Source organism: Mytilus trossulus, chromosome 2, assembly GCF_036588685.1.
Source record: "Mytilus trossulus isolate FHL-02 chromosome 2, PNRI_Mtr1.1.1.hap1, whole genome shotgun sequence".
Taxonomy (NCBI): Eukaryota; Metazoa; Mollusca; class Bivalvia; order Mytilida; family Mytilidae; genus Mytilus; species Mytilus trossulus.
Window position 1 is genome coordinate 32,978,720 of NC_086374.1, and position 12,928 is coordinate 32,991,647.

General features: G+C 30.8%; 2 protein-coding genes across 4 annotated transcripts in view; both read right to left on the bottom strand.

Annotated features, from left to right (window-relative positions):
* Nucleotides 1-1,239: 1,239 nt before the first annotated feature.
* Nucleotides 1,240-4,973, bottom strand: LOC134707034 (GATA zinc finger domain-containing protein 1-like). The gene is made up of 4 exons (XM_063566512.1): nt 4,591-4,973; nt 3,824-3,886; nt 2,679-2,859; nt 1,240-2,095 (listed from the first exon to the last, which is right to left on the bottom strand). Exons 1-4 carry the CDS (start codon nt 4,888-4,890, stop codon nt 1,806-1,808), a joined length of 834 nt encoding a protein of 277 aa, XP_063422582.1. The 5' UTR covers nt 4,891-4,973; the 3' UTR covers nt 1,240-1,805.
* Nucleotides 4,974-9,204: 4,231 nt separating this feature from the next.
* The window catches only part of LOC134707035 (uncharacterized), a 48,570-nt gene continuing 44,846 nt past the window's right edge, over nt 9,205-12,928 (bottom strand). For all 3 annotated transcript variants that reach the window (XM_063566513.1, XM_063566515.1, XM_063566514.1), the window contains one exon: nt 9,205-12,615. In XM_063566513.1, the coding sequence (XP_063422583.1) occupies nt 12,428-12,615 (188 nt within the window). In that variant the 3' untranslated portion in view covers nt 9,205-12,427. The remainder of the gene's footprint in view (nt 12,616-12,928) is intronic.

Here is a 12,928-nt window from a genome sequence, read left to right on the forward strand (position 1 = left end):
AGCTTCTGTCTGTCACATGACCATTGACCTTTACCTCATTTTAATGTTTCAGTGACTGCTTGAAAAAAAAGTTTTTTGTTTTTTTTTGTTATCTTCATTTCTCTCTTATGCGTAATAGGTTAACTATATTTAGTACTTGCATACCTTGCAAGGTCCTGAACCCCATCAGACAGTTTTCACTTGACCTCAACCTAATTTCATGGATCAGTGAACAAGGTTAAGTTTTGGTGGTCTAGTTTTCTCATTTGAATTGTTTAACATATGTTGTTTCAGGCCTATTATAGCTGACTATGCGGTATGGACTTTGCTCATTGTTGTATGCTGTATGGTAACCAATAGTTGTTAATTTCTGTGTCATTCATTCTCTTTTGGAGATTTGTCTCATCAGCAATCATACCACGTCTTCTTCTTTATATCTCAGATACTTGTATGGAAGGATTGTAAGGTGTACATGTCCAACTGGCAGGTGTCATCTGACCTTGACCTTATTTTCATGGGTTCAGAGGTAATAGTTTAGTTTGGGTTTTTTCTTACACAGTATGCAAAAGGTACTATATTTGGTGAATGGAATGATGTTAAGGTGAGCATATCCAACTGGCAGGTGCCATCTGACCTTGACCTCATTTTCATGGTTTAGTGTTTTCTTCTAGTTTTGGTTTTTAGGTAAAAAATTAAAAGTTCTCTCTCTTAGTCTAGAGTTGCTGTTAACTCAACTACAGCTAATGCAATATTTAATTTTACTTCCCACTGATAATTTGAAGCAATCTTTACCATCTAGTACTTACAAGCACTTTGATTTTTTCTAATACTATATGCAACTATATTTGGTGTATGGAAATATTTTATGATGTAATTGTCAGTCTGGAAGGTATTATTTGACCTTGACTTCATTTCAGGGTTCATTGAAATGTAATAGTATATCAAGGTCAAATCTAAGTTTAAAAGGGAACAACTGAATTGAAATTGAACTGTATTTCAACAAAATAACCAACAATCAATCTGAATTTACAGTAACTAAAGCAAATTGAATTTTTTGGATTTTATCCTCAGGTTTCTTTAGTTTTTTTGTTTCACAAAGTTTTTTGATTTCAAGAGTGTATCCTTTATTATTTTAGGAATGCGTTGTAAACACTGATTTCTGTATCGTATGTCAATATCGGAATATGAAACCACTAGGCCAATCATTACAAAAGTTCACCAAGGAAAAACTGACAGCTATGAATAGCACAACAATGTTAAAAGTTTTTACTGACTTTATTGGTGTAACTTCAGTAATTTACAATTGCTTTAATTCATTCAATACTGTATTTTACAAGTTAAGTTTTTCGTCTCCACATTCACACTGTTACAATACAAGTATTTTACAATTTTCAAGACAATTCATTCTTTACACATGTTACAGTATCATATGTTGTTTAGCAAGTGGTCATGGTCTATCAGTTCAATGTTAATATTATCAATAAATTTTCTAAGAATTGGACTGTTTCAACAATCTTTATTGGTTTCATAGGTTTAAACAGTTTGATTCAAGTGATTTTTTCATCAGTTTGAGTTTTACATCAGCTTCTTCCTGAACGTTTGATAAAATTATCATATAATTGAACATTTACAAGAAACTCAATAACATATTTTATTGGGTTATCTACTGCAATACAAAACAGATATATTAAACAGTATAGTACCTACTATTGTCTTTTTTTAACAATGATTTAATAGTTTGTAAATAGTATCAGAATTAGCAGGGCGTCATCTCATAAATCATTTATTTCAAGTATACAAAATAGAAATTAAAAAAATAATTTTCATCATGAATCCACTTCCATTTTTTCTACAGGTTTCTTTTCTACTTTTTTCTCTTTAATTTTTGTTGGTTTAGTTTCTGCTGGCTTTTCTTTTTTAACAGTCTTCACATTGAATACTTCTTCTATTGATTGTAATGGCTTTATAAGATTTTCTGTTGTTGTCCATATATAACATAAATCTGGTTTCTGTGATACAGTTGGATAAGGTCCACTTGAACACTTGAAATACTCTGATGGAGCATGACATACAAACTCCATATACTCCATACTCCTGGGTAAATCCTCCTCTGGGCCTAAAATTGGAAAAATAAACAAATAAATTATATGTAGGTCTTTTGTGCAAACATATTTACCCTTCTAGAAAACCTGAAAAAAATCTCTAGTATTATTTTTTAAAACAAGGTGCACATATTCAATGTTTATTCATTCATTCTAGAATTCTAAAGGCTCTGGTAAAAATCAGGAATTATTATGCAAACTGGATACAAATTGATGCTTTCAATTTACAGCAAAAAAAACAATGAGATTTTAATGGCAGTAAGACTTCTGATACACGTACCAATAAACATGATAAATAAAATACTGATCAAAATAACTATAAACAGAAACATGTGTTTCCTACTGTTATAACATTTTTCTCAAGTAACATGTTAATTTCATCAATAATTTTCATATTCATCAACTATACATTGTAATTCCTTTCATTTTCTATGTCAAGACCATCTTGAATATATGTACATGAATTACTATTATTTATACCTTGGACTCTTTCCGCTTGCATTTATTATTGAAATAGTTCCCCTATTACTAGCATCAAACTTTAGAATAGCAAAACATACACATATTTAAAATCTCAGGTTAAGACCCAATACATACCCATTATATATGTGGTTGGATCAAAGTTCCCTTCTCGACTATTCTGTGTTGGTAATAACCATGAGATTACTGCTGACTTTTCATTATACTGGTCCTGCATAAAACCTCTAATCTGTGCGTAATACACAGACAGGTCATGGTCTACTAAGGAGACTACATCCCCAACCTGGTAATACATTCCCTGTAAGATAAATATGGAATACACAGACAGGTCATGGTCTACTAAGGAGACTACATCCCCAACCTGGTAATACATTCCCTGTAAGATAAATATGGAATACACAGACAGGTCATGGTCTACTAAGGAGACTACATCCCCAACCTGGTAATACATTCCCTGTAAGATAAATATGGAATACACAGACAGGTCATGGTCTACTATGGAGACTACATCCCCAACCTGGTAATACATTCCCTGTAAGATAAATGTGGAATACACAGACAGGTCATGGTCCATGCATCCATAATATAGCATGATCATATGAAGCTTGATACCAAATTTGAACCTGACAAAAGTGCTACCAAAAGTGACGGACTTAAGAAACAGATAGTAGGATGAACCGATTAACCAGTATACATGTACATTGTATGCCTATATAGCTACTCCTTTTAAAAAAAGAGGGGTATGATAAGAAAGACCTGAACATAATACATAATTAAATACTCTACATAAATATAAAATGAACCATTCAAAGGGCCCTGTAAAACTAAATAAAAGATTGTGCAATACAAAAATCCTTAAATTTTCTTTCTATTGAGAAATTAATACTTTTGGAGAAGATTTTCATGTATATGTCATGTCATGCATGTGTACTACATGTAGGTAGATTTAGATAAGACAGTTTACTTTGCAATAAAAAAAAAGTTGTATATAAATTGGCTAAATAGACAGAAAAAATTCCTTAAGATCATGAAGATGTTTTAGCAGGCTTTCAGTAAATGCAGTATACCACCATCAAGTACAAACGAATAAAGGGCACCTTAATACAGAGAAATGTGTACCCATTTAATATGCAGTGGTGTCATATGAAACCAATTAATTCAATTAACTTTAATTTTAACATAAAACAGATATTATATTTACAGTTGTGTCATCTATATATATACATTTGTACATGTAGACATTGTATGAAGTATGAACTTACATCATGAAAAACACTTTCTCCAGTTACTACTGTGGCTACTGCAGTTGGCGCTTTGAGAGGTTGCTGAAAGGTAAAAAATCATCATTCAATCAGCATTGGTTTATATGGTATTACGGTAGAAAATTCAATAAAAAAAAAAAAAAAAATCTGGAAAATTTCCCGAAATATTTCATTGTACTAATGAACTCAAAATTATTCAATTTTTTTTTTGCCGCGTTTTTGAATTTCCGGATCGGCGCAGAAATCTACTTCCCTTTCCGGTCTTGTTGACTGCAATTGTTGAATAAAATGTATATTTATCAGTCTAAGAAAGGAACTTATACTAATTCATTTTAAAAAAAATATCTGATGACAGCGTTTCTTTGTTTACATTGAATATGATGTCATAACTTAAATAACGTCACAACTAAAATCCCTGGCTAAAAACAGAACCAAAATCGGAAACGTTACGGTATTTCAGTTTCTCTTTTTAACATTGTTGATTTTTTTAAAAATCAAAGACTTCGTCCCCATTCACAGGTAATTCCTGCCTCATATTAAAAAAAATGAAGGTATTTCAAAAACTTACTATAAGAAATTCAGTACATGTATGTGATCATGAATCGATATTAGTTTACCTGTTTACATGTATCATAAAATCTACTTTTAAGAAGTCTGAAGATGACAGATATGACAGAAGAAATTAATTTATTTTAAAGTTAAGTTTAATTAACTAGTTGCAGATACATGTAATAGACAGAACCAATTTAACTATATTTTGCACTTACACTTTTCTTAAAAACAACACGTCGACTCCTTCCCTTTGTAGCTAGAGCTCTCGTTGCTGATATGAACTTGTGTTTCGATGGCTTTATCCTAGAACTCTTTCTGAGTGTTGGACCATTACCATTTCCATTTGATTTGATGCCTGTTAAAGTTCCATTCTGAATTTCATTCGTCTGAATGCCACTCTCGTTCTGTTTAATGTAACAAGCATTGCATAATGGATCGCCGCTAGTCGCTCTCCTCCACAGCGTCGAAACATTGCACTCACATGAAATGCAGACTGGTTTCGCCCCTAGCGGCATAATAAGCTACAAATTAGTGTTTTCAACAGGCAAAAAAAATTATTGAGAATAAAGAAATAGGGGAGGTAATAATTATAATCAATGTTAACTGAGCGTTTTTAAAAGGAATAGCTTTTCCTTAATTAAAAACGTAACAATGAGTAAGAGTTTTAACATGCAGGACCTGTAATAGGTATGTCTGCTCCGACTTCGACACGTATTTAAAAATATATGATAATGTATTATCAAAGCGGGCCGTGCAATGACAAAGAGATTGAAAATTTCATTTTGAAATAAATTTAAAAAACAATACAAGAATGCTGTAACGAAATACTAAAGTTATAACATAATAGACTAGTGTGTTATTGCTTATCACACCACTCAAGACAAAGCTAACTTAGCTTACTACATTCATATACAAAGATTACAATGATAATTTCAAAATATTTTTTTTTTAAAGGGGGTGGGGGTAACACATCAAAACCAAACAAGCTGGTACATTATTGCATATATAAGGTACAGTCTAAAGGAGCTATCATTTTGATTTTTCTATGATGGGGGGAGGGCTAGGTCAGGACAGGAGTTTTGAGTAAAAAAAAATGCAAGAGGAGTCACGTCACTTTGCCAAAAAAAATGCAGGATGACAATTGAGGTAAATAAAAAGTTAAGATAATATAATGAAAAAGCAGGACTGAATAGAGAGACAATGTTTTATATTTAGATATGGTGCAAATCTAAATATCTGTATGTACGCAATTTAATTTTCTTATTACCATGTTTGAAATAAGAAAAAAAAAAATTTCAAAATATTAATATCTTCACGTGAATATCTTTCCCTCTCAACTGTGAACACATCTTTTTTTTTATATATAGTTTGCAATAATTTTATCAGGATTTAAAACCTTTAAATTGAATCTTTTTTAACCATGAAAATGTTTACTTGTTCATCTAGCCCTGGGGATCCATGCATTGATGCAGATAATCATATATCACTATTTTTAGCTCACCTGGCCCAAAGGCCCAAGTGAGCTTTTCTCATCACTTGGCGTCCGTCGTCCGTCGTCGTTAACTTTTACAAAAATCTGTTCCTCTGAAACTACTGGGCCAAATTGAACCAAACTTGACCACAATCATCATTGGGTATCTAGTTTAAACATTGTGTCCGGTGACCCGCCAAAACCAACCAAGATGGCCACAATGGCTGAAAATAGAACATAGGGGTAAAATGTTTATTTTGGCTTATAACTCTGAAAACAAAACATTTCGAGCAAATCTGACTAGATAAAATTGTTTATTAAGTCAAGACTTATCTGCCCTGAAATTTTCAGATGAATCTGACGATGGATTATTCGGTTGCTGCCCCTGAATTGGTGATTTTAAGAAAATTTTGTCCGTTTTCGGTTATTATCTTGAAAATTATTATAGATAGAGATAAACTGTAAACAACAATAATGTTCAGCAAAGTAAGATCTACAAAAAAGTCAGCATGATCCAAATGGTCAGTTGACCCCTTTATTGGTTATTGCCCTTAATAGTAATTTATTACCAATTTTTCGTAAATTTTTGTAATCTTTTACAAAAATCTTCTCCTCTGAAACTACTGGACTAAATTTAACCAAACTTAGCCACAATCATCATTAGGGTGTGTAGTTTAAAAAATGTGTGCGGTGACCCGGCCAAACAACCAAGATGGCCACCATGGCTAAAAATAGAACATAGTTGTAGATTTTGGCTTATAACAAATTTTACAGGGTTAACTTGTTTATCTAGTATATCTCTATCTGCCCTGAAATTTTCAGATAAATTGGACAACTGGTTGTTGGGTTACTGCCCCCACCCCCACCCCACCCCCCACCCCATAATGGTAATTTTTAAAGAAAATAAGCCGATTTTGGTTATTATCTTGAATACTATTATAGATAGAGATAAACTATAAACAGCAATAATGTTTAGCAAATTAAGATCTACAAATAAGTCAACATGACCAAAATGGTTAGTTGGCCTCTTAAGGAGTTATTGCCCTTTTTAACAATTTTCATTAATTTGGTAAATTTTGGTAATTTTTTACAAAATGTTTTCCTCTGTAGCTAAAGGGGCAAGTTCATTGCAGATAGAGAAATTGTTGGTAGCAAGAATGGTCAGTAAAGTATGATCTACAAACACATCGCCATCACCAAAACACTATTTTGTCAATAATCCATCTGTTTCCTTTGGTTAATATGCACATAGACCAAATGAGTGACACAGGCTCTTAAGAGCCTCTAGTTATAAATTATATTTACTTTCTGTGTGGCACTTTGTCAAAAGCTCAAAAAGTTTGGAGACTAAATGGATTACGGCCACTTTGTCCCTACCCATGCATTTCTTATTAGTAATGTCTCAGTAGCTAAATTTCAAATGATATCAAATGTGTGTGAATAGATCAGAAATATGTTTCACTCCAATGACTAAATGTACACTGGGGTATGTCATGATACCATATCTGCGAATTTGCATTATAAATAAAACTGTCATGACCAATTAGTGTAATGTGTTTGTGATAATAAATATTGCTTGTTGTCCAGTTATCTTTTTCATGATCATATGCTTGTAATGAGTCCTGTGGGTATATGATCAATTTAAAGATCTTTAAACATACATGTACACTGAATTTACGGTTAGATAATGAGAAATGAACATTTGAAAAAGAGTGTGTCTCATTATACAAATCCTTGGTCTCAAGATATAAATCAACAGTAAGTAAGAATTTGCAGGAGTTATAGCAATGACTTAGTTCCATGTGATGTTTTAGCTTGTTATGGAGCAGCCTAGTTCCCTTCTTATAATCTAGTCAAGTTTAGGTTAGTAATCAGAATAGAAGTTCCAGCAATAGTTAAAATAAAAGTCAATCTACAGTTCATGGATGGTATTTAATTACAAGTTCTTCTTCAAATTTCAATAAGATGCATTTCAAGGAAAATTTTATTTATCATCAAAAAACTATTTTTTTTGGACAGAGTATTAAAAGAATGAACAGGAAGACAAAACAACAACTATAAAATCAACAAGATTTTTCAGTGATCATAAAAATAAAAAATTCAGAGGAATCTAAAGGGCTACATCTTGTACTCATTCAAAGTCTTACTAAAAGTGATCCTTATATACTGGTGTCCACAAATGAAAATGAGAAAGAGTATTGAATTTGTGTACATTTTTGCAAAATTAGTTCACATATATAGGTTTCAACAGACTTCTTTACCTCAAGACATTTTGAGTAGAAAGCATGGCTTGTACAACTGAATTCAAGAGGACAGCTTTGAAAGCTACCTTTTGGTTCATATTTACAATGAAGAAAAACGATGTGGAGACATTGGAGGTATATGTAAATGAGACAGCAACTTAATGACAACAAGCATTCTGTGTGTATTGGGTGGCAATATATAGTCCCAAACTGATTAAAAATTCATTGTATTGGAACAAAATTATAACTTTAAAAGTCTCTAACTTGTCACTGTGAAACTATATAACAAATATTAAGTCAATATCTTCAAGCATGTTGAAATAAAGTGTTGAAAACTTATTATTAAAGTAAATTTCGTAAGATCAAGGACCACAACTTTGCACAAAATCATCAAACTGGAACAAAGTCTTAACTTGATTTGTAACTTGTCATGATAAAAGTATATACCAATTTTCAAATCAATATCTTCAATCATGACAAAAAAATATGTATAAAACGGATTATTTGAGTGAACTTTAAAGTCCAAATACCATAACTCTGCACAAAATCATCGTCTGCACTAACTATATCTATTCACTTCTTCTATTGATGTAAATATATAAGATACAACTGTTGACTAAAATTGTGAATAATCCTGAAACATGTATACCTGATTATCTCCACTTCTTAAGTTTGTTCATTTAAAAATAGCACTACAAGCTGAATGTATGACCAAAAATAATGAACATTCAAAGGGACATTCTTATTCATAGTGTACAGACACTACTATTGACAAGAAAAGTGCATGTTTATATTATATACTGTATATAGCTGACTTTCAGGTATGGGCTTAGCTCATTGTTGAAGACCATATGGTGACCTATAGTTGTTAATTTATGTCTCCTTTGGTCTCCTATGGCATCATAAAACATCTGTTTATATATATACACTATGTTTCTTGGTCCTATATGACTAACCAATCTTTTCTTTCACATTCAACAGATCATATCAATTATAAAATGTATGCCAGATAGTCCGTCTTTACAGTACATGTACTAGAAAACTAAATAAGCCATCAAATCTTGTCAACTTGTCAGATTAGAAACACATTACTCATACAAAAGAAAAAACAGAAGTAGTTTTAAATAGCATCTTTTTATTTTGTTCTTTAACAGGCACATTATAGTTTTTTTCACATTCTATGAAATTTATATCATAACAGAATATAAATACACTTACGATGTACAAGTTATGTTTTAACAAGTTGGTATGGTTGTACACTGTACGAAATATTCACACTGTACAATTTGCACAAAGGATGAATTATGTCCTAATGGTATGTGGGAACACTTTGTTTCATATATATATATGAAAAGGTCATAGTTCTATATTTACCCAGTTATGAATAATGTGTCAGGGGTCTAAATAAGGATGATTTAACCTACCCATGAAAAAACACATTTTTTACAAGAACTTGCAGGTCAACGACTTAAAAAGTACTGTATCCACTCAGTAAATCTGCTTAGTTTGATTGGCACATAATAACTATTTTAACTTGTGGACTATGGCAGATTATCTTTATTTCTCAGAGTGTATAAAAATTACGAAAAACAAAATTGAAATTTTGTTCACTTCAAACTTTGAAAACAAATGTACAATCAGAAAGTATAAGCCAGTCAAATTAAGAAGAGAGTGGTGTGTTAATCAAACTAAATGATACAACTCTTATTTTTCAACCAAAAGCTAACATGCTTTATCTAGATTCAAATCCATGTTAAATATATTTTTTCTAAATTATTTTCAGCCCAAGGAAAAATACTAGTATCACTTTTACAAATTAAAAAGGGTGTACTATAATGGGATGTTCTTATATCCCTGAAATCGTGTTAGGTGGTAGACCAATGAAAATCCTTGTTCAAATAATTAGGTAAACTAATAATTCTTCAAGGAAAGACAGATTTCCTAAACATTGAATAACACTTCTTATATCAAATAACCAAATCAATTGGTAAGGCTTATAACTTACATGCTATGTGTCAAGCATTAGCCCCAAAAACATGTATAATGTAGCATGCATTACGACTAAATAAACACAAAAAGTCAATGAAAAATATTGCAACAATAATGCAAGATCACATTTTTGACGAATAAATTAAGTTATGATACAATGATCATGGATGAGATTCATTTTAACAGCATAAATATTCAATAAAAATTCAGAATTTTGAAAATATACAAGTAGGGTCTAAAGATGTGACAAATGGAATATTTTTCATTTTGGTCCCATTTCGCCACAAAATATCAATGAAAAAATAGTTTAGTTGATTACATGTAAATTAGTGTACAAATTTTGTTTGAACTGTGAGAGTCAATAAGACCACTGAAAGGTGGAAATAGGTACCAAAATATTGAAACATAAATTAAATACAGAAATTTCCCTCAGCACAACACTAAGCAGCATAGATTTTAAGATATAGTATTTATTTTCTCATATGACCAAAATGTAAATTTTTCATGGCGTTTTGTATTATTTTTCAATGTCGTATATACCTTTAATGCTTTACCATGTTTCAGTTTTCAAAATTAATATCAAACAAAGTACTTCTTGTTTAAGGCTTAAAAATCAATAATAATTAATAACTTCTGTTTCTGGTTTTTTCTTTTTCAATATTATTCAGCCTCTTGTGGAAAAATATGTTAACAAATGCACATCAAGACATATTATTTTGTGTAGGATATATATACTGGCACAATGGTAACAACATCAACAACATTTGGTTTGACATAATAATCACACATTAATATCACTGCTTAGAAAGACCATTCATTAAATGAGACAACTTAAAACATAACACTTTTAAAAACTTTCATTTCTTAAAAAATTGAAAGCCTCATTGATTAACAATGTAAACATTTCAGAAAAGTTAACTTTTGAGCTGAAGATTTCACAACTCACATTCTTCTTTTTCTATGAATATTTGCTCCCTTGAATAATGTATTTTTTCAGTTCTGGATTATAACAACTGGGATAGTTAAGTCTTCGTCAAGTAAAATATAATATACTACTCCAAAATATGGTAAGCTTGACATAAAAATGGTTCCCACACCACACCTGCTTAATGATTTACTAGGTACAAAGCAAAAAAACATGAATTTCATCCAGCTGATTTACTTTTCCTTTCATTTTTCTGAGGGTTAGTTAACAGGGCATTTTTGTCATTTTATTGCAGGATTTATTCCGACAGATTCATTCTTAATACAATCCTTTTCAGCGAAAGTTGCAAAATAAGAGCAATAGGGAAACAGCCCAATAATTTACTCTGGAATGAAAAGGATAGTTGTACCTGTTTTATTTTTTTATTTTCTCAAAAAGTAGTTCACCAAAAAATGAGTTGACCACTTATTCCCCATTCCTTACATACCTGACATTTTATTTCAGGAAAAGACATTTTGTACATTCTCTGTTAGAAATGAGGGGGAAAGAGTCTTTTTCTAGTATATAAAATATGATGACATATGACAAATACAGATAATTATTGATATATGTATTCATTTTCAGAAATGAAGTAATTACATGTGAATATGACAAGAACATTTGATCCCAAATCTATATATTCAAAAATTGAAAATGAACATCAGAATAAAATCTGGAATGCAGCAGATTGGTATCTTATTTAGAATGGTATGTAATAACAGAGTAATGGCTATGAAATCCAATTAAAACAGAACAATAATGTTGATTAAGCTCAATAGCATGAGGTATTAACTGATAAAGCATTAGAAAGCAAAATAGCTTTGACTAGTTCTCAAAACAATTACTAACCATCCTTCTTTTCAATCCATCTTAACACAACAAATAAAATTACAAAAACTAAAATGGAAATATTGTACTCATAAAAATGGAATAATTTAAAATGAATCTAAAAGAAGATGAAAAGGCACAACAATGAGGTAAAATGAATTGAAATGAAAATCTTTCTGTCTAAACATGTTAGTTTGGTAACATTAAACAAAAACACTATTTCATAACCTTGCCTCCAATTCAAATAAAGCTGGCCTAAACAAAATAATTTTCTTTACTGGTAAAAATAAAATTTATGTACATCATTTTGTCAGTAAACATCATTAATGCTTTAAAATAATTTGAAAAAAAATGTTTACAATTAAAAAACCAAAAATAAACATAAATTTATGACAAGGCTAAGATCCATGGCAGATACTGGTCTAGAATATTACATGAAAAAATAAACAATTAAATAAATGCACAAACAGCAACTGCTGAAAAATATCACAACTTTGAATTTCTTGTGTAGTTAAAACAATTGATATAAATATGTTATTAGCACTAATGTAATAGATTCACTTGTCTGCTATATATATTTCAACATCATCTGAATTGTTTTGCTGCTTTTTCTTCATTGCAGCACGTTTTTCTGCCATCATTTTTTTCCTCGCATCATCACGAGCTTTGGCAAGTTTCAATCTCTCCGTTCTTTCTGGCGATGATTCTGGTGTTTCTTTTGTTTTTGATACTCGCCTTCTGGAACCTAAATGTACAAGACAGTTAACATATATTAAATTGACAAAAATTGAGAAATGCAGTTTTGATCTCCATTACACCTCACTGTTGAACTATTTTCAATATGGATTATCTCCACTTAGTCCAACTATAAAAAAGAAAAAAAGGTTGTTGTATGTGATGCTCACTTAGAAATATGTATGAAAGATAATCTAGTTTTTTGGTGATTTTTTTTCTCAATAAAAATCTAATTTACAGATCTTTTGATGCTATGTAATTTAACTTTAAAATATACAGATGGTTTATATTTGTGCAAAATGTCTAACACAATTTTATGTGTT